Consider the following 26510-nt stretch of genomic DNA (forward strand, 5'->3'; position numbering starts at 1 on the left):
TCATCGGAAAGGTCTTGTATAGGGAAGTTTCATGGGCATATTGTTTTGGGGGGATCTCCTACCGTTGGTTAGCTATATTAAAAAATATATTAGGAGTACTTTAATTAAGCCCCAAAAAAGGTATGCATGGTATTCTGTAGCAAAGTAGTGACAGAAGTCACACACCTTACTAGAGAAATACATCTATACTAATAAAGACAAAATATTTGTCTGTGTGTCTGCCTAACCAATTGACGTAGAGACTTGATTTATACCTCATCAGAAAGGTCCTGCATTGGGGGGTGTCATGGGCATATTATTTTTTTCATGGATCTCCTATCGTGACCTAAACAAGCTCATCACACGTGTATGGACTCCAACAAGGAGTCCTCCCAGCATGATTCCCCCTTACAGGAGTCCTCCCAACCAGGAGTCCTCCCACTGAGGCCTCCCACTGAGTCCTCCCAAAAGGATATGTGTGCAAATATGTAAACAAGGGATGCTAACGAGTTCAATAACATATTATCTTACTCTTAAGGGATAAAGATGTTTAAGAAGAAAAAATCAAGCCTTTCAAGGACACATAAAAATGCCAGACAAAAGAGAGAAGGCTGATTAAATGAAACTGGCTGCAATGTGTACAACCAGTATAAGATGAATGGTACAGTTTTAAAGGGGGTACAGGAACAGAGAGACCTGGGGTTTCAAAACCCAGGTCTTTTTGAAGGTGGCAGGACAGGTTGATAGATCTGTTAAAAAAGCATATGGGATCCTTGGCTTTATAAATAGAAGCATAGAGTACAAAAGTGAGTTAGGCCCCAGCTGGAGTATTTTGTCCAATTCTGGGCACCATAATCTAGGAAGGATATCAAAGCAGGTAATTGCTGTAAAGTAAAAAAATAGACATTTTCAGCCCAATAGAGGCTGTTTGACCCTGCTGTCTGTGCCAGGGCTAACTGTGTTTGCAAATTGCTTTTTTTCTATTAATAATCCCATTTTGCAGTTCTATCTTCACATCCCATCATATTTATAGCCCTGTAGCTCGGTGGTTAGAACATTCGCCTCGCAAGCGAGAGACCTGGGTTTGATTCCCGGCAGGGCAAAACATTGGGCAAGTTTCCTTTCTCCACATGCCTTTGTTTACTAGCAGTAAGTAGGAACCCAGTTGTTAGTTGATTGGCGGATCGCTTATCCGGGGGTATTAATTCCTTAAAAATTAGAAAAAATAATAAATTGATCATTCAATCAATGATCGTTTGTGGGACATTGCTGTGTGGAATTGTGTGTGTTTCGCCCACAATATACAGTCAATTCACTTCACAGTATATGATAATAATAATCCTTACATTTGATACAGCGCTTTTTCACGTCTTCTAGACGTCTCAAAGTGCTTCACAGAATATGCTGTAAAGTGAATTGACTGTATATATTTGTGGATGAAACGCGGCAGCCAATTGCCCACAGCAGCGTCCCACAAACAGTCGTGGATTGAAATGACCAATTTATTGTTTTTTTTTGGAGGGATTATTATTAGGCTCTGTGTGGAGTAAGGAAACTTGCCCAAGGTTTGGCCCTCTGCCTGGAATTGAACCCAAGTGTCTCGCTTGCCAGGCGAGTGCTCTAACCACTGAGCCACAGGACTCCATATTATCTATATTCTGTGAAGCGCTTTGAGACGTCTCGAAGACATGATAAGGCGCTATATCAATTGCAAGGATTGCAAGGATTATTATGGTGAGTTGACACTCAGTGGCTGTATATCTATAAAATCACTCTTTCGCACCATGGCGGTTGTTGTTGTTGTGGTGGTGGTCCTCCCGAGCTGCTGAGGTGCAATGTCTAGCGCATTAATAACAGTAATAATTAATAATAATAACCACAGTGCGAGGATCATGTTAGTTATTGTTGTTGTTGTCTGTGGGCTGCATTGCACATGGGGTGGGGGGGGGGGAGGATGAACTCCCACAGGCGTTGCCCGTTGTCCTGGTAACAGTCTCCCGTTGCCATGCACGTGACCGCTCCTGATGACGGAGGGGGCGGAAGTGCGTAGACGGAAGTGAAGGCCGGGAAGCCGGAGCGGGCAGGAGAGAGAGAGAGAGAGACACAGACAGACACAGAGGGGGCGACATGATCGTCACTGAGGATGCCTCCGCCAGGAAACGGAGCATCGAGGAGAAGCTGCGGCAGGTGGGGGGCGGGGAGGGGGGCGGGGAGGGGGGCTGGTTGGGGGGGCTGGTTGGGGGGAGGGGGCTGGTGTTGGGGGAGCTGGTTGGGGGGGTTGGTTGGGGGAGGGGGCTGGTGTTGGGGGGAGGGGCCTGGTTGGGGGGAGGGGGCTGGTTGGGGGGAGGGGGGCTGGTTGGGGGGAAGGGGCTGGTGTTGGGGGGGGCTGGTTGGGGGGAGGGGGCTGGTTGGGGGGGCTGGTTGGGGGGGCTGGTTGGGGGGAGGGGGGCTGGTTGGGGGTGGGGGCTGGTTGGGGGAGGGGGCTGGTGTTGGGGGGGGCTAGTTGGGGGGAGGGGGCTGGTTGGGGGGAGGGGCTGGTTGGGGGGAGGGGGCTGGTTGGGGGGAGGGGGCTGGTTGGGGGGAGGGGGCTGGTTGGGGGGAGGGGGGCTGGTTGGGGGGGCTGGTTGGGGGGGCTGGTTGGGGGGGCTGGTTGGGGGGAGGGGGCTGGTTGGGGGGAGGGGGGCTGGTTGGGGGGAGGGGGGCTGGTTGGGGGAGGGGGGCTGGTTGGGGGGAGGGGGGCTGGTTGGGGGGAGGGGGGCTGGTTGGGGGGAGGGGGCTGGTTGGGGGAGGGGGGCTGGTTGGGGGGAGGGGGGCTGGTTGGGGGGAGGGGGGCTGGTTGGGGGGAGGGGGGCTGGTTGGGGGGAGGAAGGGAATTAAAACAAATCTAACTTTTTGTATTCATTAATGTGCAAGTTACACTGTACTGTAGCGCTGCGCTGGGGGGAGGGAGTCACCGGCAGAGGCCGTCCTTCCAACGAGACGTTAGGAGGCCCACTGAAGGCACGGTCGAAAAGGAGGTTCTTGAGTTGTGCCTTGAAGGAGGCAAGGGGGGAGCAAGGGGAAGGGATGTGGGATGGAGTTCCACAGAGTGGGGGCAGAGAGGCTGAAAGCCCGGCTGCTGATGGTGGGGCGGGTCACGCGGGAGACATGGAGCAGGCCAGAACCTGCTGAGTGGAGGGAGTGGACAAGTTTATAGGGTGTCAGCAGGTCAGAGATGTAGGAGGAGGCAAGGCCGTGGACGGCCTTGAAAGTGAGGCCGAGTATTTTAAATTCTGTTCTCTGTGGATGGGAAGCCAGTGGAGCTGGGGTTATGGGGTCACGGAGCCTGGTACGAGAGAGTTCTGGGTGATCTACAGCTTGTGGAGGGAAGAGTTGGGAAGGCCGACAAGGAGGGAGTTTCTGTAGTCGAGCCTTGAGGTGACAGATGCACGTATGAGGTTTTTGGCAACCTGAGGGGTGAGACAGTGGTGGAGTCGGGCAGTGTTGCGGAGGTGGGGGGTGGCAGAGGGGGTCGTGGCATGGATATAGGGGAGAAAGGACAGTTGAAGGTTGAACAAGATGACCAGGTTCCTGACTGACTTGGTGAGGTGGGGTGTGCAACCATGGAATCTGATGCTGCCAGTGTCTGAGGTGCTGAAGCAAGGCAATCAGGAGGGCCTCAGTCTTGCTGACATTCAGCTGTAGAAAGTTGGCTCTCATCCAGGACTTGATGTCAGACAGACAGTCTTTCAGTTGTCCTGGAGTCGAGGGTGGAGGCAGAGAGGGTGTCATCAGCATACATGTGGGAGTTGCAGATGATATCACCAAGTGGGGGCATATAGAGGTTGAAGAGGAGGGGCCTGAGGACAGAGCCCTGAGGAACGCCAGACTGTGTGGGGGCTGGAAGATAAATCGTTGGCGGAGACGATGTGAGAGATAAAAGATACAGTCACTATACTTTATAATTTATCCTGTGAAGCGTTTTGAGACGTGATAAGGTGCTACATCAATTGCAAGGATTGCCATTATTATTAAGCTACATTTGTTTAATTTGTGCCAGATTATTTGCACAAAGCCTGCAGGGGCTTTTCTTCCATCTTGATGTCAACCTGGCTGAGCTCTTGCCTTAGGGTCAGGAGGTTGTGGGTTTGAGTCCATAACAAGAGGGACTCTTGAGCTCACAGTTCAACAACACAGGGAGAGCGCTTGTCAAAGTCACAGACGATGTCCTCTCTTACCTGTGACCAGGGCTCCTTCTGCCTCCTCGTCCTCCTGGATCTCTTTGCCACATTTGACACAGTTGGCCACGCCATCCTCCTACACAACCTCTTGCTCATTCATCGTAGTGGGACCGCACTTGCATGGTTCGAGTCCTACTTAACCAACTGCCTCGATTTCATCTCAGCAAATGGTTTCTCCTCTCGCCCCCACCTGGTCATCTGTCGGCTGACACTCCAGTGCAGGGGTGGAGGGAGAGAGCGCTGCATTGTCAAGAGATGCCATCTTTCAGATGAGATGGTAACCTGAGTCCCCATCTGTGCCTGGCCAGGCGGATGTTGACGATCCAGCGATGCTTTCAGAAAAGAGAAGAGAGTTTCTCTCTCTCCTGGTGTCCTGGCCAACAATCTCTTCTCTCCCCGATAAAATTGACAGCTTATTTGACAGTTTGTAGATTCTAATTTCCAGCAGGGAGTTTGCTGTATGCAAATTGGCTGCTGTGTTTGCCAGTGTTACCTGGAAGATTGTGGTTAGGACAATGGCAAGAGACTTTTCTGGTTTGACCAGTGCCATTCAGTTGTTGCAGGGTAAGCAGACTGTTGAGCCCCCTTTGCCCTGAACATGTGTAGTGACTCGATCGTTGGAACAATAATTGGCTCCTTGACCATCGTGACCTCAGTTCCCTGCGCCACTGTGGCGCTTTTCAGTGTGAAAATGCCAAAGGGTCTGATTTTTAAAACATATATAATTTTTAAAAAATAGTAATAATCATTTGGTCATTCAATCGACAGCTGTTTGTGGGACACTGCTGTCTGCAATTTGCTGCAGAGTTTAACCCAGAAAATATACAATTTTCAAAGAAGTCTCAAAGATATGATAAGGTGCTATATCAAATGCAAGGATTATTATTATAATTTTTTGTATTTACAGTGTTTTTAAAAACAAAAACATTATTTTCAGGAACAGGAAACATTGTTATTCATCAAGGAAAGCCTGGAGAAAAGTGACCAGTTGACAAAAAATATGGTAAGAAATTACATTTCTGTTAGTTAAGATGACAGACAAAGTAAGAATGGTGGGAAAATGCACTGTAGTGTTGGGCTGATGCACATACTAGGAAGAAAGAAGGTGCCTGGTTATGTGCAGAGTTGGTTGGTTTGGGACTGAAAGGATTCCTCTTAAAAGAGTGACATAGGCGCGATGCGCTGAGTGGCCTTATTATGTGCTGTATATTTTTATTTCGCCCACAAAATACACAGTCCATACACAGTACAGTATAATCTGTGAAGCGTTTTGAGATATCTCAGTGATGTGATAAGGCAGTACATGCAAGAATTTTTAGTCATTATTTAGTCATAACTTTCCAAAACTCTACATTTAGGAATTGTGCACTTGGATTGGAAAATTGCAAATGTCACTCCATTATTTAGGGAGGGAGAGAGGGAAAAACCAAATAACTACAGACCTGTCAGCTTCACTTCAGCTGTGGGGAAGTTACTGGAATCTTTCATCAGGAACAGAGTGACTGAGCACTTGGACAAGTATGAGCTATCAAAGAGTCAGCGTGGATTTGTGAATGTTAGGTCATGAATCTGATTGGAATTTTTGAGGTGGTCACTAACACGGTGGTTAGAGAGTGTTTATGGATGTCGTCTGCATGGACTTCCAGAAGGAATTTGATAAGGTTCAGCACAAAAGCAAAAATAAAAGTGCATGGAATGGCAGGTAACTTTACAACATGGCTTGGTAATTGGTTAGGAGGCAAGAAAAGAGAGTAGGGATAAAAGGATCATTCTCTGATTGGCGGGACATGACAAGTGGTATTCCCTAGAGGTCTGTCCTGCGGTCTCAGCTAGCGCCCGACCCCTCCTGTCTTGCGTTTTCAGGTCTCTATCCTTTCCTCATTTGAAAGCCGTCTCATGCAGTTGGAAAACTCCATCATTCCGGTCCATAAGCAGACAGAAAACCTGCAGCGTCTCCAGGATAACGTGGACAAGACGCTGTCCTGCCTGGACCATGTCATCAGCTACTACCATGTGGCCAAGGATACCGAGAAGATCATCCGGGAGGGGTGAGTGCCGGGTGGGGAATTAATGGGGGGAGAGGAGAGCGGAGGGAGGGGTAAGCAGAGGGGAGGGGAAAAGGTTGAAGCAAGGGGTAGAGAAGGGGTATGATAATATCAGATTTATTTAATCCTCTCTCCCCCCCTCTCTCTCTCCCTCTCTCTTCCCCCTCTTTCGCTCTCTCTCTCTCTTTCCCCCCCTCCCTCTCCCCCTTTCTCTCGGTCGTCCTCTGTGTGAGCAGTCCTGCGGGACGGCTGGATGAGTACCTGAGCTGCATGGCGAGGATTCAGAAAGCTGTGGAATATTTCCAGGACAACAACCCGGACAGCCCTGAGCTCAATCGGGTGGTGAGTTGTGAAGCAGTTTCAGGTGTGGAGCCTGATGTCAAGGTGCTGTCTCGGTGGGGGGCGGAGAATGGAATGTCATAGCGATGATTCCGGATTACTTTGTTTTTACAGAAGTTTCTCTTTGAGAAGGGCAAGGAGTCCCTGGAGTCTGAACTCCGCAGCCTCCTGACCCGCAACAGTAAGCCCGTCCTCCCTGTGGTCGTCCTGGATCTGATCGTGGGGGACGAGGAGATAGAACCAACAGAGGAGGCACCTCTGGAGCATCTCCCTGACAACATCCTGCAGGACCTGATCTGTATCTCACTCTGGCTGGTGGAATACGGCAGGAACCTAGGTATGGCTCACGCTGCTCACTCACTGCCTGGTGTCCAAACTACAGTGTTTGGCATTTAATTAACTCCCTAATGCCCCGCACAGGGTCCGTGACAGAAGTCGATTGGATACATTTGGCTTGGTATTGGTACCTCCCCCTCTCTCCTCTCCTCTCTAACTCTCCCTCCCTCCTTTCTCTCCCTACCTCACTCCTCTCTCTCTCTCTCTCTCTCTCCTTCCCTCCTCTCTCTCTCTCCTTCTCTCCTCTCTCTCTTTCTCTCTCTCTCTCCTTCCCTCCTCTCTCTCTCTCTCTCTCCCCCCCTCATTCCTCTCTCTCTCTCCCTCCTTTCTCTTCCTATCTCCTTCCTCTCTCTCTATCCCTCCTTTCTCTCTCTCTCCCTCCCTCCTCTCTCTCTCCCTCTCTCGCTCTTGTTCGCTCTCTACCCTCTCTTTCTCCCCTCTCTTTCTCCCTCCTCTCTCTCTCCTTTCTCTTCCTCCTCCCTCTCTTCCTCCTCCCTCCCTCTCCCTCCTCTCTCTCTCCTTTCCTCCCTCCTCTCTCTCCATCCCTCCTTCCCTCCCTCCTCTGGGAATGGGGCTCTATCCTCTGACGGAGCCTCAGGATTCTGATTCTCAATCATTTATTTTTTCCCTTTTTGAAGACTTTATGAACGTGTATTATCAGATCCGCTCTAAGCAGTTGGACAACTCCATCAAAGGGCTGAAAGACCATTTCCGTAAGAACAGCACGTCCTCCGGGGTCCTGTACTCTCCCGCTGTTCAGAACAAGAGGAAAGACACTCCCACCAAGAAACCCGTCAAGAGGCCAGGTCAGTAGGTCACGCTGTCGACCCTAAGAGCCATTTATCAGTCATTAGCGCACTCGGCTCAGGCTCAGAAGGCTGCACTTTGGGACTTGAGCTCATCCTCCAGGCTGATCTCCAGCCCAGTGCTGGGGGCGGGAAAGCTGCGTAGTCAGAAACCCCGTCTTTCAGATGAGACGTTAAAAAGCCAAACCTGCCTGTGTGTTAAAGATCCTGTGACAGTATCTAAAAAGAGAAAGTGTCCCGGTCAACAATCCTTCAAATAACTTGGCTGTTCTTTTTATGGCCATATGTAGGACTTTGCTGTGGCAGTAATGACTGCCTCGTTTGTCCACAGTCACTGCTCTTGACAGCAATTCCCTGTGATGTTGTCTGAAACATTTTGGCATGTCACTAATGCAGTCGAAAGCGAGGATTATTTATTTTGCAGAATTTTTGTTTTATATCATTCTATTAATTTTAGTTAAAGAGAATTCACTATATATATTTAATTTCCCAACATTAAAAAACAGCTGAAGATTTAATTGTGTATATCTGATCTATTTTATTATGTTTTAGAATTAAATTCTCGACTCCCAACGCTAACTCTTATTTTCTTTCTAATTTTATTTTCATTAATATTGATGACTAACAGTCTACATCCCAGGTAATGCCTGTTCACATGTGCTCTGCCTTGTCAGGTTAGCCACAGCGCTGTGTCTGTCTGTGTCCATTGCTGACAATGCTAATCAAGCTCCATCGCAGTGTGGAATTTGGGTGGGGGGGAGTGGGAATAAATGTTCCATTTTAGCCGTTAAATGCTCACAGCTTATGCAAAATGCTGAAATGCTTTATTTACTCTGATGTGATTTTGCGAATTTGTTAAAGTCAGAAAACTTTGGAGAAATGTTGAACATTTTTTACATTATAAAACAGGCATCTTAATACTCGTCGCTCGCTCAGTCCGGGTTAATTTGAACTTAGTTTTATGGCAAAAGGAGTTTTTTTAAAAATCATTGATTGTCTCACTGCAGCCTCTGCTACATTGTGTGTGTTTTTTTCCCCACTGCTGACGTGTGTACACAGTTTAACAGGTGATTCAATGAGACAAATCCCCCCCCCCCCCCCCCCCCCCAAGGAGCTCATTGAGTTGTGAACTCGAACTGGGAGCAGAAGGTGAACAGAAGGTTTTGGGTTGCGATCCTGGTGAGTCCAGTCAGCCCATCTACACCTTTTTTGAATAAAGTACGTCTCGCTTTCATATTAAAACGTGGAGTCTTGTAGCTCAGTGGTTAAAGCTCTCGCCTCGCAAGTGAGAGGATCTGGGTTCGATTCCCTTTTTTAAAAAAAAATTGTGTCTCGATCCACAAATGTTTGTGGGACACTGCTGTGCGCAATTGGCTGACTTGTTTCACCTTACAGGAACAGGAGTCGGCCATTCAGCCCCTCTGGCCTGTCCTGCCATTCTATGAGCTCAGGGCAGATCTGTGCCAATATCTTACAGTAGATTTCTCCAGAGATTTCTGACACAATAGCAGTTGAGCGTAAAGCACCGCAAGGTGATGGTTACAGGACATGGCGGTTGCACACACTCAGGATAAATGTGGTTTTGATGTTTCCAGAAAAAAAATATTTTAAATATTTTAAAACAAATTAAATGTTTATTAAGATTGTCAATCATTTCTTGTATTAAATGTTTGCGGTGTATTTTGCTGTTTGTCTGCTATAAATTTGCGGCAGTTTGGTGGCTTTTTTTGCTTATTTTTCCTGTTTTGGGGAGGATTTGGTGGGGGGGTTATTCCTCCCCCATCAAAAGCTTAGCTTCTCTCCTCCCGGCTCCCGGGCTGGGCTGGGCTGGGCTGGGTGTTGATGTTGGTGGAGGGATGTGGTGGTTTCTCACTCACGTGCCGAGGTCTTGTCTTTTCTGCATCGTGGTAACAGGCACTGTCCGTAAGGTTCAGAATCTGCTCAAACCATACTCTCAGCATGTGCTGGATGGGAAAAGGGGTGTTTCTAATCTCACTCCCATTGAAGGTAATAACTCCCCCCACCCCCCCCACCTCCTGCCCCTCTCCCAGCACACCTTTTTCTGCTTTTACTGCATCCTTGCTTTCTTTTCTTTATTTATCTAATCATTTCAAACTACATCTGCTGATTCGTACAAGAATTACGATTCTTCCACAGGTCTTCCCTAATCACTGTGGCTGGGATCCTTTAGACGGGAGTTTGATCCTCAGCGCTCAACCTTAACCCTTGACTGACTCCAAAACCCAGGGTAATAATCCCTACCCCCACAAAATGTGGTCACTCAATGTGCATTGTGTGGGTGGGACTCTGCTGTGGGCAATTGGCTGCCACATTTCGCCCACAAATACAGTCAATCCAGTTTACAGTATATTCTGTGAAGCACTTGGAGACATCTCAACAACGTGATAAGGCGCTACATAAAATGCAAGGATTATTATTATTCGTCGTAGTGTGGGAGCAGTGCAGCCTGGGGATGTGAATTGACTCCCAATTATAAGAAGATACAGGTGGAGTCCTGTAGCTCAGTGGTTAGAGCACTCGCTTTGCAAGCGAGAGACCTGAGTTCAATTCCAGGCAGAGGGCCAAACCTCGGGCGAGTTTCCTTACTCCACACAGAGCCTAATAATAATCCCTCCAAAACCAACAACAATAATAAATTGGTCATTTTCAATCCACGACTGTTTGTGGGACATTGCTGTGCGCAATTGGCTGCCGCGTTCTCCCACAAATATACAGTCAATTCACTTTTTAGTGTGTTCTGTGAAGCGCTTTGGGACGTCCTCCCGAAGTGAAAAGCGCTATATCAACTGCAAGGATTATTATTATTATTATTATCCTATCTGAGCAGTGAGGTCTGCTGAGCTCCACCAGGTACAGCCCAGCCCCAGAGGTGTGGAGCAGGTGGCATGAAGGGCTCCTTGAGCTCCAGTCACTGGGAAGGGGAAATTAAATTCTATACGTGAGCCCACACAGACACATGCTCGCTGGTCTGTGCACGTGTTTGTCAATCTCCCCTCTAAAGCATATAGCCGGCCGCCCAGCACTTTCCTCTTCTCAGCATTTCCAAATGTCAAGCTTCGCGTCTGCAGACAATCCTTTCATCCCCTGTGTTTGTGCTGATTAACACTTGCCCAGGTCATGATCACAACTCGCGGGCTAAACACCTCTCAGATACGCTGAATGAGAAGCACGGGCCAGGCTCGGGTAAGTTCACGTGGAAGCGAAAGCCAGTACTACTTCTTTCATTTATTTCCATCTTTTAATTTTAATTATAAAATTGTTAACTGAATTGTGGAATAATAATTTGCCTAGTTTTTCTTTTTTTTTTGCTGTTTATTTTTTCTCTCGTTCCCCCCCTCTCTCACTCCCCCCTCTCTTGTTCCCCCTTCCCCGAACTGCCTCCGTTGCTCACCTCTCTGGTCTCCGTGCTGCAACTCCGAGGCTCCTGAGTCAGTTTCAGGCTCTAGAGCTGGTTAAAGCCAGAGTTGGGGTTTAGGGCACAGATCGAGGTTAATCCTGATCAAGCCACGCAGTGGGGACAGAGATGCTGAACATAGCGTGTTTCCACCCCTCTGTCAAATGGGGGGAGTCTGTTTCTCCTCGTCTTCCCCTCTCCCCCCTCCCCATACTTGGGGTGTCCTTTAAGGGGAGAAGGTGGAGACACTCGCCTCACGGAGCATGGTGAAGGAGAAGGGGAGAAACTGGCACATGTGCCACCTGCCCTAGTTACTGGGGGGGCTTGTGGAGGGGAGTGGGGGCTGGAGTCTGCCGTGTCTGAGCTCACCTGAGGGGAAGCTAGCAACCATCTATCAGTTGGATGGCAAAACATAGCGGCCTGGAGTCCTGCTGGCAGCTTAGAGTGAGACTGGTGGAGGGAGGTGGTGGGGGAGATGTGGTGTGAGATGGCCTGTATTTTGTGGTGGGGGGAAGGTTGACTGGGATCAGGGAAAATGTATTTTTTTTCCAATTTGGTTTCAATATTTTTTTTTGTTGCGTTCTCTTTGCTGGAGTGTAAAATGTCACTGAGTGATTGCCGCTCGTTGTAATGTACGTTTACACGGGGCCATTGTGGAAACCATCGAGTCTTTTCGTGTCCGCTGGAATTTTTCTAAATGAAATGGTGAAGAGGAAATAGCGTTGGGAATGAGGAGTCACTCTTCAGCTTTTCTTCAACTGAGAATCTTCCCGATTTCCACCCCCTCCCTCCTCCGCACCTTTACGCTCCCTCCTCCCAAAACGTATCCCCGTGGGAGCGAACCTCCTGGTGTACGGGACGTGTTAACACATTTTGACACTAAAGGTCCTGTGTGCACTGCTTGTCTGGCCTGTCTCCAGTGGCTAGGAAACAATGGCTGCAGCCTTTCAATCTACTCCCCGGGTCCACCTGCCACTCGGATTGTTTAAGTCCTGATTTTTAGGCCGAGTGCGAAAAGATACCAACGTAATCAGGCGTAAAGTTGTGTTTGACTCCCCCCTTCTGTCCTGTTAGCAGCTACAAAATGCTTTGCAGCCGAAGTCTCTCTTTTTAAGCAACAACAACTTGCATTTATATATCGCCCTGTGGGTTGTGTTCTGGAGCGCTGGGGTTTGGTTCCTCACATACTGGGACCTTACCCGAGCTCCGTACCTGTCTGAACTCCTGCAATGTGTCCGACTGTGCCTGGGGTGTCACATTGTGATCCTGTCCGCAGTCGCTGTTAGTGAGAGACGGGAGGGATGATTACACTTACACTGTGTGACTGTCTCAGAATCTGGGAACACCCAGCAGGTCAGGCAACAACAACAAGATACAACAACAAGATTCCATTTATAAAGCGCCTTTCACGTCAGGAGGACGTCCCAAGGCGCTGCACAGTTGGGTCATGACCCGAGCAGGGGGGAAATGGTCAGGGTGAGGGGAGGGAAGGGAGGGAGAGAGGAGGGGGGAAATGGTCAGGGTGAGGGGAGGGAAGGGAGGGAGCGAGGAGGGGGAAGAGAGTCGAGAGGGGAGCTGAAGGCACGGTCAAAGAGAAGAAATCTATGGCAGCATCTATGGAGAGAGGAAAGTTAACGTTTCCGGTCGATGAGCGTTCACTCACTTTCCTCTCTCCAGAGATGCTGCCTGACTTGCTGGGTGTTCCCAGCGACTTCTGTTTTTATTTCAGATTTCCAGCATTTGCAGTATTTTGCCTTCTGTCGCAGAATCTCACTGTCCTGAACCTGTTTTCTCAGGGAAGGAAGATGTGCTCGACAGTGAAATAGACTCTTACATCAACTGTATCAGTGCCTTTGTTAAACTGGCACAGAGTGAGTATCGCTTGCTGACTGATATCATTCCAGAACATCACCAGAAGAGAACCTTTGATTCCCTGATACAGGTGAGAGATGTGCAGCCTTAGGCAAGTTTCCTTACTCCACACACAGACAGACACACACACACATATACAGACACACTTCTGTTTACCAGCAGCAAGTAGAACCCAGTTGTTAGTCGATTGGCAAATCGCTTTTCCGGGGCTATAATCCCTCTAAAAATAATCTGATCACTCAATCAACGACCTGTTTGTGCGACGCTGCTGTATGCAAATGGCTGCCGAGTTTTGCTCACAAAAATACATAATCAATCCACTTTACAGTATATCCTGTGAAGCGCTTTGAGACATCTCAATGACGTGATAAAGCCCTATATCAAATGCAAGGATTATTATTATTCTCTTTGATGCTCAGGAAGCGCTGGACAACCTGATGCTGGAGGGAGAGAGCATCGTGGCTGCAGCCCGTCGCGCCATCCTAAGACATGAATACTCGGCCGTGCTGACCATCTTCCCCATCCTCAAGCACCTCAAACAGACCAAGCCTGACTTCGATCAGGTGCTGCAGGTAATGGAGTAACACTGAGCCTTGTACTTGGCTTTGCCTCCTGTTCGGGTTCCTGCCTGTCTCTCATCTTACCACTTCTTCAAAATGTCTCAAAGTGTTTCACAGTCTATCTATCAGGTGCAGTGACTGCCTCCAATGCCCAGAGCACTTTTAAGCACTCCGAGACCCACTAAATGCAAGTTGCTGTATGTTTGTGGGCAAACTCTTACTTATTAAATTTGTTGACATAGCTGGAACCCCTCTGCCCCTCGGTAATATTTTCGAAGTGAGCGAAGGGAAGAGAATCTTTGGAAACCTTGTAAACCAGTGGGTGATAGACCTGTCTGTCTCTCACACACAGGGCACCGCGGCCAGTACTAAGAATAAACTTCCTGTCCTCATCACCTCCATGGAAACCACGGGGGCAAAAGCGCTGGAGGAGTTTGCTGACAACATTAAGGTAGGATTGGATTTGGATGCACTCAGCGCTGGAGGATCAGACGGCTTTTGGCTCCTGGCTCAGTGACCATTCTCCTGTTTCTTTCCTCCCCAGAACGATCCTGACAAGGAGTACAACATGCCCAAGGACGGCACCGTGCACGAGCTGACCAGTAATGTACGTCAAACCTTCCCACAATGTTGTCCAGTGAAGCTTGGTACTGTTGTATATACAGCTGTGTTGTTTACTGCTCACCAACCAGTCTCTGTCTCTGTCTCAGGCCATATTATTCCTGCAACAGCTGCTGGATTTCCAGGAGACTGCGAGTGCAATGCTGGCTTCACAGGGTACGTGGGTTTGGGTGTGGGTGGGGGGGAGTAGGGACAATCAAGACCAATTGTCTTGATCTATTTAACTTTCACTTTGGTTGTCGGGAGTTTTGGGTTCCGTGCTCTCTCTCCTCAGTGAAGTCGCTGGGAAAGACTGAACCCGCTGCTGTTTTATATGAAACCCCCAGTGTACAGACTGTGGCTGTCAAATAGCCTTTAGATGAGATTATTGTTTGTAGACTCTCACGGGAATACTTGTGCCTGAGGTTTCCGAGTTTGAGACAAAGTAAATCCAGATTTTAGACTCCCAACAACGCTTTTCGTGTTTTGAATTGTAAATTGAGTCCAGCCGTTACCCAAAATCCTTACAGTTAATTTCTTGCTTCCAGATCTTATTTATTGATCCTTTTAATTGTCTGCTTGAAGTTTATTTGATGATGAATAATTTTCTTCCTCCTTTTTTTAACTATTTTTTATTTAATGCTTTGGTGATCTTTACTCTCCTGCCCTTCGCCGAGCTAGCAGTGTTGTTGATGCTGCCTGTCTCCCTGTGTAACTCTCTTTACTCTTTTTTTCTGAACTAATGAACTTTTCTAACCCTCTGACTTTTTGCACTTCTTTTTGCTCTGCTCTCTCTCTCTCGCCTGTAGTTCTGGGGGACACTTACAATATCCCTCTCGATCCCAGAGGTGAGTACAGAGTAGAGACCAGAGTGGAGTTACCCTCTGAGTGCGCATCCCTGGTGTGTGTATGTTGCGTTTTATTGTTGTGGTGAATCATGTCCACGTGGCTTCATTTTATCAGGCAGCGCTGTGAAATGTATTAACCATGGGTGGGGGGTGGAATTGGAACAGATGTTCCTGGGAGCGGGAGAGGCTGATCTGTATGTTCGGACTGGATTTATTTACCTCTCGCAGCTTCAAAGCTGTGTGTCTGTGATGCTGCCTTTAGCCTGAGGTGGAAATGTGATCAAAGCAGAATTTGTTAATAAAATACAACCCTGGGGGCTCACTAGACCTTTTCCTAAAATATTAGAGAACAGTTTGTGGTGAGAAATGGGTTCCATTTCAGCCACAACTAAAACCTTCCCGGGAGGAGGTGAGATGCCAAATTACCAACTGTCTCATTTCTCCTCTTTCTGTCGGACTTTTTAAACCTTATTTGAAACCAACTTGATTGTCAGAGAATGGCAAAAAGTGGTTTTGTGCCTTTTCTCCCTCCCTCTTCCCGCCCCCCCNAACCCACGCATTTGCCTATAAATACATACATAAAAACAGGGGTAGGCCATTCAGCCCCTCGAGCCTGTTCTGCCATTCTACAAGATCATGGCTGATCAATAATAATAATAATCCCTGCATTTGATATAGCGCTTTTCACGTCGGGAGGACGTCCCAAAGTGCTTCACAGAAGACTCTAAAGTGAATTGACTGCATATTTTGTGGGCGAAAGCGGCAGCCAATTACACACAGCAATGTCCCGTAAACAGTCATGGATTGAAGTGACCAATTTATTATTATTATTATTTTGATCTGTACCTTAAGTCCAGTTACTCACCCTTGCCCCATATCCCTTCATACCCTGACCATAACATATGGATACGCTGACCTAACAAAACAGCAATTCCCTACGATGTGCTTTGAGATGTTTCAGTGTTATGGTTGTTGTATAAGAGCAAAGATCATTATTTTGGTCTGAATCTTTAATTGTAAACACTTTACTTGCAGAGACAAGTTCCTCAGCTTCCAGCTATAGCTCCGAGTTCAGCAGACGGCTTCTAAGCAACTACATCTGTGAGTAGCGGCTGACAGTGAGGCTGCTGGGTGTTCAACCCGTTTAATTCTTTGTTTAGTCACGTGGGAAACGTTCCTGCTTTCAACGACAACAAACGACACATATCATAGCGCCCTTCACGTAGGAAAGACGTCCCTTCCGATAGAGATTCAATCTATCTAATGTGTATGTTGCCACCACGGTGCTTTCTCTAACAATGTGTTACGTAGAGTGGAGTTTAGCAGGTTCCAAGGCAGCAACTGAGAACAATTGCTCCAGTTGTACCTGTGTCAGACGAGGACACAGACTCACTGACTTTATTCTGTATTTTTGTAGCTTTTGCATATTGTAAAATTTCTTCTTCCTCCTTCAGGCAAGATACTTGGCAACTTGCAGTTGAACCTGCACAGCAAGGCCAAGGTTTATGAGGACTCTGCTCTCGGCGCTGTCTTTCTTCTGAACAACTTTAATTACATCCTGAAATCCCTCGAGAAGTACGTTTGTTGTGATATAGTAAAGTGCTGTGGAGCTGGGTCTGTGTGCGCTTGGTATTGTGCTGGGCTGAACCTTAACTCCACTCTCTGTTTTCAAAATGTTATGAAAAAACTGATCTCTTTCACCCTGGATATGCTCAGCCTGAGAGCAGATAGCTCCACGCATACTATAGAATCTCTTCTCTTCCCTCTCCTTGGTCTTGATAGCTTTCCTTTATAAGCCCAGAACTGCTCCTGTCTGCGGTCGTAACAGATGTTTTTATTGTGTATTTTTGCAAAAAAAAACCTCTGCGCCCCCCCAGGGCTCGCATCAGGGACCACCATGGTCCTGTTGGGTTGGCTGCCCCAGCCTATGGGCTAATGCCATCCACCTGACCGCTCGCTCCCGGTCCCCGCGTGCGCACTATGGCTGCCGCTCTGACCCGAGCCCCCTCACCCCCTCCCTCCCTCTCCCCTCCTCTCTCCCCCCAAACCCTCCCCCCACTGCATCTCTCCCGCTCTGTCCTCTCTCTCCGTCCCCCTCGCCTTCTATCCCCACTTGACCCTCCCACAACCTCCCTCTGCTCCAGCCTGGGAATCCTCCGCTGGCCGGGCTCACCGCGGCACCCAGCATTGGCTGTACAGCAGCAGCCACACCGACTGCCCCATTTCCCACCACACTCGTCAGCCACCCTAGACACAGACCCGGGGAGCCAACCTCTCCTCCCTAATCCCCATTCCCCCCACCCCTGCTTCACAACCTGAATACCCTCCCTCCCCACACACCCTTCTGTCAACCGCTCCCTCCACATCGGACTACAAAACGTCCGCTCCCTCTGTAACAAGGCCCTGGTCATCAACGATCTTATCCTTGATGAGAGCGTTGACATCGTGGCCTTAACAGAAACCTGGCTCACCCCAGGCGACACCTTCCCCCTCATGGAGGCCACACCACCCAGCTACACCTCCCACCCCACCCCTCACCCCAACCGCTGTGGCGGTGGTGTAGTCCTTGTCTCAAGGACACCACTTGCCCTCTCCCCCTACTCCTCTGGCTCTTTCCCCGCTTTTGAGCACCTCACCCTCTTCCACCCCTCCCATCTCTCACTCAAAATCCTCCTCCTCTACCAGCCCCTAAAACCTCTCCCACCTTCATCTCCGATATGTCGACACTTCTTACATCTCTCTGCCTCTGCTCTGATCGCCTCATCATCCTGGGCGACTTCAACCTTCACTTCACCCCCTCCTGCTCCATCTCCTCGGACTTCTCCTCCCTGCTCTCCTCGCTCAACCTCTCCCTCCACATCAACTCCGCCACTCACAGTCATGGCCACCCACTCGATTTGGTGATCACCCGGGGCCTCAGTGTCTCGGATGTCACCATTATCGACAAGGCCGTCTCCGACCACCACTTCATCTCCTTCACCAGCTCCACCCCCTCCCCAGACCCACCACCATCTTCTACCGCCCCTGGAAGAAGTTACCCCCACAATCCCTAACCGCTGCCTTGGAGTCCTCTAAACTCCTCTCCCTCTGGCCTTCATCCCTCACTGACCCCTCTTCTACCCTCACCCTCCTCCACAACATCCTTTCCTCCACACTCGATACTCTTGCCCCCATCACCTCCCGTACTGTCTCCTACTCTCGCTCCTACCCCTGGTTCACCGCCCACCTCCGCTCACTGAAGAGCCGGGTGCGGGCCGCTGAACGCACCTACCTCAAATCTACCTAACGGTCCACCGACAAATCTGTCTGGACCTCCTCAAAATCTACCGCTCCACTCTAGCCTCGGCCAAGTCGTCCTTCTACTCCAGGATAATCCTGGAGGCGAAGAACAACTCCAGGCTTCTGTTCTCTACCACATCCCGACTCCTCCATCCCCCCGCCACCCCGCGCAGGTCATCTCCTCCAACCTTCACTGCGAGGAGATGCTGGATTTCCTTGAATGCAAAATCAAGGGAATCCGCTCCGTGGTCACTGCCCCTCCAACTTCCACCCACCTCCCACCCCCTCCCTCTCACACTCCGACTCCTACCCATCCTCCCCAACACACCTTCAAACCCGTTTCCAAACCCTCTGTCACCAACCTCATCCTGTCCCTGAAACCCACCACCTGCTCCCTTGACCCCATCCCCCCTCCACTCCTTATCTCCCAGCTCCACCTCCTTGCCCCACTTCTCACAGACATCATCAACCTGTCCCTCTCTTGTGGCTCTGTTCCCATTCCCCTAAACACTGCCATCATCACTCCCACTTTGAAAAAACCCTCCCTTAATGCGTCTCAGCTATCAATCTCGGCCCATCTCCAACCTCCCCTTCCTGTCCAAGGTCCTTGAAAGAGTTGTGGCCTCCCAGCTGTACTCTTTCCTCTCCACCCATTCATTATTTGAACCCCTTCAGTCGGGTTTCCGTGCTGCCCGTAGCACAGAAACTGCCCTGGTCAAGGTCACCAATGACATCCTGACCATCTGTGACCAGGGCTCCCTCTGCCTCCTCGATCTATCGGGCGCATTCGATACGGTCGACCACGTTATCCTCCTTCACCACTTGTCCTCCCACCTCAACCTTCAAGGCCCTGTCCTTGAGTGGTTTAGGTCGTACCTCTCCCAACATCTCCACTTAGTTTTTCCTCCATCCCCGCACTGTCTCGTGTGGTGTCCCTCAGGGCTCTGTCCTCAGTCCCCTCCTCTTCACCCTCTATATGCTCCCCCTGTGGTGACATCATCCGCAGACATGGAGTTAACTTCCACATGTATGCGGATGACACCCAACTCTACCTTTCCTCCTCTACCCTCAACTCCACGACCACCGATGTCCTGACAGCTGCCTGTCTGACATTGAGTCCTGGACTCAACGTGTGCAAAACTGAGGCCCTCCTGATTGGCTCACGGCAGCGCCTCCGCACCTCAGGCGCTGACAGCATCAGCATCCAAGGCCGCACTCTCCACCTCTCAAGGCCATCAGGAACCTCGGTGTTCTGTTCGACCCTGAGCTGTCCTTTCTTCCTCATATCCGCACCACAACTGGCACCGCCTTCCATCACCTCCGGAACATCGCCAGACTATGGCATTACCTCACCCCTCACGCTGCTGAAACCCTGGTCCACACTTTTATCACCTCAAGGCTGGACTATGGGAACTCTCTCCTCGCCGGCCTTCCCGGCACCTCCCTCCACACTGCAGGTCATTCAGAACTCTGCAGCTCGTGTACTGTCCCGCACCAGGCCTCGCGCCCACATCACTCCCACCCTCGCCCTCACCCTCGCCCTCGCTCGCCTCCACTGGCTCCCCATCCCCCAGAGGATCGATTTCAAGATCCTCATCCTCACCTACAAGGCCATTCACGGCCTCGCTCCCTCCTACCTCTCCAACCTACTATCCCCCTACCTACCTGCCCGTACCCTCCGTTCCTCTGGCTCCGGTCTGCTCCACATCCCCCGCCCCAACCGCCCTACCATCGGTGGCCTTCAGCCTCTCAGCCCCGAGGCTCTGGAACCTCATCCCCCAATGCCTTCACCGCTTCCTCCCTTTCTTCCTTCAAGGCCGGTCTCAAGACCTTTCTCTTTGACCGTGCCTTCAGCTCCCCTCTTGACTCTCTACCCCCTCCTCGCTCCCACCCTTCCCTCCCCTCACCATTTCCCCCCTCCTCGCTCCCACCCTTCCCTCCCCTCACCATTTCCCCCCCTGCTCGGGTCCTGACCCAACTGTACAGCGCCTTGGGACGTCCTCCCGACATGAAAGGCGCTCAATAAATGAAATCTTGTTGTTGTCTTGCTGTTATTCTATGTAAAAATCCAGGATCCCATTTTAAAGATTTGTGTACTTTAGTTGTGTTATGGTCCATGTTTTCATCCAGGTCTGAATTAATCCAGCTTGTAGCAGTCACGCAGAAGAATCCAGATAAAGCCTACAGGGGGAACATCGAGGAGCAACTACTCACCTACCAGCGCAGGTAACTGCAGCATCAGTCAAGCAGCCTCTGATGTTTAAAGCATTGTGAGTTGCCACAAAACTCTGAATCCCTGTTTGCTTATTCCATTTATTTTGACCCATTTCACCTGAATGGGCTGAGGCAGTCATTGTGGGCCCTGATGTACCCTCTGGTACCTCGCCCTCATGGCCTGGGCACACATGCGCTGGGCCAACCAATGAGACCTCCATTGCCAATCCCATTCCTGTCCAAACATATGACTTTTCAACAGGAGTCATTGGAATATAACGGAGTCTAATTGTAGTGCCCTCTACTGGTGTAGATCTGCTAATTCCGCCCGGAGCAAACCAGGAATGTTGGTATTTATCAGTTCTGTGTTGGGCAGTAAGGAATATTGGCCAAAGGTCTTTTATTTTGAGAATATGTTAGACCCTTGAGTTCTGGAATCCAATTCTTTGGAATATATTTATTATTAGCTGCATCTTGCGGTTTGGAGACCCAAATAACTGGAGTGTTGTTGAATCTTCTTCTAGTTGGTTGAAGGTCACTATGTCCATCACTGAGGGGAATATGCCAGCTTTCCAGCCCGGAACTAAAGTAAGTGTCTCAGCTTTCTGTAAATCTGGGCCAATGGCCTGTGTTGTAAACATTCTATGATTACAGAAATTTACAGCACAGGAGGCCGATGGCCTATTGAGTCTGCACTAGCTCACCGAGCAGTGTTCATTCAATCCTTAATAACCTGTTTTTTAGTCGATTGGTGGATTGCTTTCGGGGGTAATAATCCCTTCAACAACAAAAATTGGTCACTCAATCCATGACTGTTTGTGGGACACCGCTGCGCGCAATTAGCTGCTGTATTTTGCTTACAAAATGTAGTCAATCCACTTTACCATATAAAGGCGTCTCAACAACGTGATAAATACAAGGATTATATCAAATACAAGGATTATTATTATGCCACTGCACGGTTTTATCCCCAAACCCTTCAAGCCTCTAATGAGGTAATGGTGAATTGGATTCTTTTTATTTTTTTCAGCAACAAGTATTATAATTTATAGGAACCAGACTAATGTTTTTTAATTTTTTTTCCAGTTAAAGGATAAGGAGAGGCAGATGATTAAAGACCGATTTAAGGTAAGCCGGGATTCAGCAGTGGGTGATCTACCTCCCGCGCTCAGGCTTCTGTTCCCATAAAATTGGTGCAGCTGGTTGCTCAGGTTTTGATTTGTTTATTGTTTTGAAGGGGTTTAATGACGGCCTTGAGGAGCTGTGCAAAATCCAGAAGTCCTGGGCCATTCCCGACAAGGAGCAAAGGGATAAAATCCGGAGAGCCCAGAAAGAGAACGTGACTGTAGCCTATCGAGGCTTCTGGCAAAGGTACTGATCAGCCTTCTAGTGTGAGAAATACCTTGTGATTCACAGAGGCTTTATCCACCCATTTGTATTAAAACTAACAGATAATTTTTTGGGAAGGACCAGTTTGCTGGGCTATGGGTGGAGAGGCGGGGGAGTGGGGTTGATCAGGGCTATGGGGAGAGAGTGGGGGAGTGGGGTTGATCAGGGCTCTGGGGAGAGAGCGAGGGAGTGGGGTTGATCAGGGCTATGGGGAGAGAGCGGGGGAGTGGGGTTGATCAGGGCTATGGGGAGAGAGCGGGAGAGTGGGGTTGATGGCTATGGGGAGAGAGCGGGGGAGAGGGGTTGATGGCTATGGGGAGAGAGCGGGGGAGAGGGGTTGATGGCTATGGGGAGAGAGCGGGGGAGAGGGGTTGATGGCTATGGGGAGAGAGTGAGGTTGATGGCTATGGGGAGAGTGGGGTTGATTTGGAAGCTCTTTTCAAAGAGCGGCACAGACACTATGGGCCGAATGACCTCCTTCTGTGTTGTATAATTCTATGATTCTAATAATTTTCCATAAAGGCAAATTACCCTTTCCCTGCAACTGCACAAGTCCAGAACTACTTCCTAACATGGCCAGTAGGTGGCAACAGTGGCTCAAATTCCTCTCTTCTTCACTCAGGTATTCCAATGTTCCCTTCACCAAAAACCCTGAAAAATATATTAAATACAGAGTGGACCAAGTAGAAGAAATGATTGAAAAGCTCTTTGACACTTCAGCCTGATCTCTGCACCTGGAAAAACCCTCTCACGAGTCATGTATTTGCTACCAACCAATGTACAAAGCTGTATTATAAAGTGACTGTGTCCATCGACTGGAGAAAAACAAAGCACATAAGAAGTATGATGTTGTTGTGTTTCTACTGAGTAAATAGCTGGTTAACGAGATTGAGGAAACCCCCTCTCTGTACCCAGTCACCTACACTTGGCTTTGAGATGCAAGTGGATGTGCAGCAGTGAAATCGCGCTGTTACTAGCGATGCAGTTTCCCCACATGAGCCACACCGAGGTCCTTGTTCCCAAAAGGCATTTGTTTCATTCACCAGAGGTGAGAAGAGCTCCCCGTGGGGTGCAATTTACAGAACAAAAGGAATTTGAACAGAATTTACCCAAACCCTTTTTTTTTACATCAACTATCAAAGATTATGCTGTTAGTCAGCTAACAGCCTCCAGGCCCCCAGTAACTGACATGATCAGGCGTGATATCAAATTCAAGGATTACTAATTAACTCACCCTCTTACCCTTATCTGCACCAAATTAAAAACTCAAACCATAGTAAAAGTTTGATTTATTCAGATCAGCAAAGCTTTGTGTTGCTTGATAGTTTACACTGACAATGTGAGACATAATTGACAGCCATAATCTTCATCAAAAAATCTCTTCAAAAATACAAGTGACTTCCCCAGGCCGTGAGTGGGCCCTCACTCTACAGAACTGACCACAGATAAGTGGAATGTGCAAAGGTTAAAACAAAGGTTAAATTAACAGACTTCTAATAAAATTGGAGACCAATTTGCAATTTGCAATTCTCATGCAATTTGAACACTAATTAGCCACAGCAACAGACTGGAAGATTCTAATGATATAAAACAAATATTAAAAAGTGGAACTTCAGGTAAAATCACTGCAGACATCAGTTATACAAAGAGGAACAGTGCCAGCTGTTTGGCATTCAGACACTTGGCGAGGTTTTCAATGCGACAGAGTCGGACATTCTGGGAATCTCCAGCGTTATATACCCTGTACATGTGGTAGTGCTCCTTTGCTCTCAGAGCCAGCTCCACTTCTCTAGCAGAAAGCTGCACAAAATTCTTCTCAGCTTTAACTGTGGATTTCACCTCCAGAAAAGTAGCCTCTGACACGACATCGTCCCGCCCAGTGAACACCACCTGGAAATCATAGGGCAGCCCGCTCTCCCCTTTCTCGTTGACCCACAGGACTTCCTGTGGCTTGTGCTCGCAGTTGCTCTCTTTCCACTGCAACAGGAAGGCGTGAACCAGGCGCTCTCCCCACTCTCCAATCGCCGCATTCTCTGCATTTCCCTCACTGAACACCACTGCCTGTGGCTTTTCAACAGCGCTGTGTATCACTAACTGCTCCAGCACCTCCTCGTAAGGCTGCTCTCTGGTCCATATGGGAACATCCAGAGGCAGGGCTGGCCGAGAACTGTTGTATCCATTGAAGTTGCTTTTTGCCAACAGTGTTGCTGACTGCTGTGTGCTAAATACAATGGGAAATGGGTTATTCCCCCACATACACTTCATTCTTAGCCTCATAGCTTTAACTTTATACAGAGACACGATTGCTGTCTTTAAGATTCTAAAGGGGTTACACAAGGTAGATCATGACAGGCTGATTCAACTTGTCCAGAATAGTAAAACCAGAGGACATGGGCTCTGATTGAAGGGGTAAATCCAGAACAAATCTACGCAAACACTATTTCAGTGCGTGAAAAGTAAACCTGTGGAACAGGCTCCTGAGGGAGACGGTTGAAGCAGGAAATGTTGATTCTTTCAAACACAGATTAGATCAGTTTTCGTTTAGGAAATAACATTATGGGATACAGGACACAGGTAGTTTGGGACATATGCATGTGGCTGCCAGGAAGGTGGAAGGCGAACTAGATGGACCTCTGTCTTTTTATCGTCTAGAATTTCTTATGTTCTTGTAACCCTTTTGCAGCCCCTAACAACAGGTCAGTGCAGCATGAGCAGCAACCTGGGATCAACACATCGACTATGATAGGAAGAAATAGGCTGTGACTCATCTCCCCTCATGGGGAAGCAGCAGCCTCACCAGAGAGAGGACCACTGCTTTGAGGCTCTGAATGTTTGTGCATCTCTTACCTGGTGTTATTTGGCTGAGTGCCTGGAGCAGGAGGATGCTCTGGAGTTTCGTTCCCAGGTGGCAGTGGGGATCTGACCTGCGATTGCGGGGAATCCCTTGTCTGTTCCGAAGTCACAAACTGTGTCTGTCTCCCCTCAGCGAGCGGCTGCTCCACACTGTAGTTTGTGTTTGGTTTGGGGGACACGGGCTGCGATTGATAGAAATCCCTTTTCTCTTCTGAAGCCACCGACGGCTCAGTTCCACCAACAGAGTGCTCTAAAAGGTAAAACACAGTCTTACAGCATTAGTACACACAGCCCTGCACAGCAGCAGTTACACTCCCAATGTGAGGAGAGGGCGGCTGAAGCCCTGGCAACTGCTTATAGACAAACATGAAGTCAAACTCGAGTGGAAGCCGAACACATCGGGGACAGACATTGTGTCCAATTTAAGAGGTGTCCGAGGTGAACCGAAATATCATTCCTGCCCAGTAGAGGAGCTTCAGCAGCACTGCATAATAATATGTAATAATGCTGTTTCACTTGAAGCAATGTTAACTAACCAGTTAAAGTTCAAATGACGTTGACAGAATTCAGTAAAATATGTTTACTTTTGTTTTGCTGTAAAATGTAGCACTTTCCCACCAGAGGAGTTCCTCTCTCCCATTGCCGGTCCCATTGGAGGGGAAGGGCATCAGTTAGCGGTGGTGGTGAGGTGATTGACAGTCTGAAGCCACTTGTGGTTCGGCTTCACCCAAGCGGCTCAGCTGTCAATCAATCGCGATTTCCTGCCCCTGTTCCTCCGTCCCCCTCACTGACTGACAGCTCTCCGCTGTCACTGTCAATCAGAGTCCCTCGTGGCTGAAGGCTTGACCCACAGAAGACACGAGTGAGTACATTCAGCTGCGACCAGCGCGGTATTTTGCCTGAATCAACTGGATTTTTGTCCGAATTAACAGGCATATGTAAAACGGGTAAGAATGTAAATGAATCGGGACCTGGTGTTTTAGATTTACTCGGAGTTCGGGATTAACCAGAGTCCCGGGAAAAGCGGATTCCACTGTATCTGTGATACATTTCTATCTGTGGGTGATACTCTCAGGGACGTGTTGAGGAGAAAACACAAACCAAGTGAGAGCAGCTTCCAGCTGAACAGTTCCTGAGAGTTGGCTGCACAGGGTATTGGCAGAAGCCAAGAACAGTGCAGGTTCTGGTGCGCTCAGAGAGAAATGCATGACATGCAAGGATGGAGAACAGAAAGTAAACCATGCGACTGCTGTTAACAACAATAAAATTATATTTATAAAGCACCTTTCACTTAGGGAGGACGTCCCAAGGCGCTGAGCAGTCAGGGATCAGGACCCAAGCGTGGCGGCAAGGTTAGAATGAGGGAGGGCAGAGGGGGGGGTTAGGGGGGCAGCTGAAGGCATGGTCAAAAAGGAGGGTCTTGAGTCATGCCTTGGAGGCAAGGGAAGGAGCAAGGCGAAGGGATTGTGGGATGGAGTTGCAGACAGAGAGGCTGAAAGCTCGGCACCGATGGTAGGGGGTCGGGCGGGAGACAAAGAGCAGGCCGGAGCCTGCTGTGCAGAGGCAGTGGACAGGTTGATAGGGGGATAGCAGGTCAGAGAGGTAGGAGGGGGCAAAGCCCTGGAAGGCCTTGAAAGTGAGGATGAGCATTTTGAATTCTATCCGCTGAGGAATGGGGAGCCATTGAAGTCAGGCGAGGGTGGGTGATAGGGTCACAGAGCCTTGTGAGGGAGAGGACACGAGCTGCAGAGTTTT

The 26510-nt window shown here is 49.0% G+C and overlaps 2 protein-coding genes across 15 annotated transcripts in view; one reads left to right on the top strand and one right to left on the bottom strand.

Moving 5' to 3' along the window:
- Nucleotides 1-2006: 2006 nt before the first annotated feature.
- On the top strand, nt 2007-22746 carry exoc7 (exocyst complex component 7). Of its 14 annotated transcripts, XM_042342422.1 has the most exons (22): nt 2007-2166; nt 5137-5202; nt 6063-6247; nt 6481-6586; nt 6698-6920; nt 7558-7725; nt 8354-8365; nt 9640-9732; nt 10861-10929; nt 12937-13082; nt 13432-13584; nt 13925-14023; nt 14117-14179; nt 14283-14349; nt 14982-15020; nt 16056-16121; nt 16475-16595; nt 20430-20525; nt 21038-21101; nt 21600-21641; nt 21751-21884; nt 22525-22746. In XM_042342422.1, the coding sequence occupies exons 1-22, from the start codon at nt 2107-2109 to the stop codon at nt 22625-22627; spliced, it is 2175 nt and encodes a 724-aa protein (XP_042198356.1). In that variant the 5' UTR covers nt 2007-2106; the 3' UTR covers nt 22628-22746. The 14 variants fall into 14 exon arrangements, with proteins under 14 accessions (XP_042198356.1, XP_042198358.1, XP_042198360.1 ...); XM_042342424.1 differs by lacking the exon at nt 14982-15020; XM_042342426.1 differs by lacking the exon at nt 10861-10929.
- Nucleotides 22747-23174: 428 nt separating this feature from the next.
- The window catches only part of wu:fj29h11 (protein NO VEIN), a 50741-nt gene continuing 47405 nt past the window's right edge, over nt 23175-26510 (bottom strand). The window contains exons 45-46 of the mRNA XM_007888880.2: nt 24750-25005; nt 23175-24123 (exon numbers count right to left, since the gene is read on the bottom strand). Of these exons, the coding sequence (XP_007887071.1) occupies nt 23541-24123; nt 24750-25005 (839 nt within the window). The 3' untranslated portion in view covers nt 23175-23540. The remainder of the gene's footprint in view (nt 24124-24749; nt 25006-26510) is intronic.

The sequence above is a fragment of the Callorhinchus milii genome, unplaced genomic scaffold, assembly GCF_018977255.1.
Source record: "Callorhinchus milii isolate IMCB2004 unplaced genomic scaffold, IMCB_Cmil_1.0 Scaffold20, whole genome shotgun sequence".
NCBI lineage: Eukaryota > Metazoa > Chordata > Chondrichthyes > Chimaeriformes > Callorhinchidae > Callorhinchus > Callorhinchus milii.

Bases quoted from the DNA above. Each gene is read 5' to 3' on its own strand.
- exoc7 (XM_042342422.1), top strand. From the start codon at position 2,107: ATGATCGTCACTGAGGATGCCTCCGCCAGGAAACGGAGCATCGAGGAG. The intron at 15,021-16,055 runs GTGAGTACAGAG...CTTTACTTGCAG, and splicing joins TATCCCTCTCGATCCCAGAG to AGACAAGTTCCTCAGCTTCC. The intron at 21,642-21,750 runs GTAAGCCGGGAT...ATTGTTTTGAAG, and splicing joins TGATTAAAGACCGATTTAAG to GGGTTTAATGACGGCCTTGA.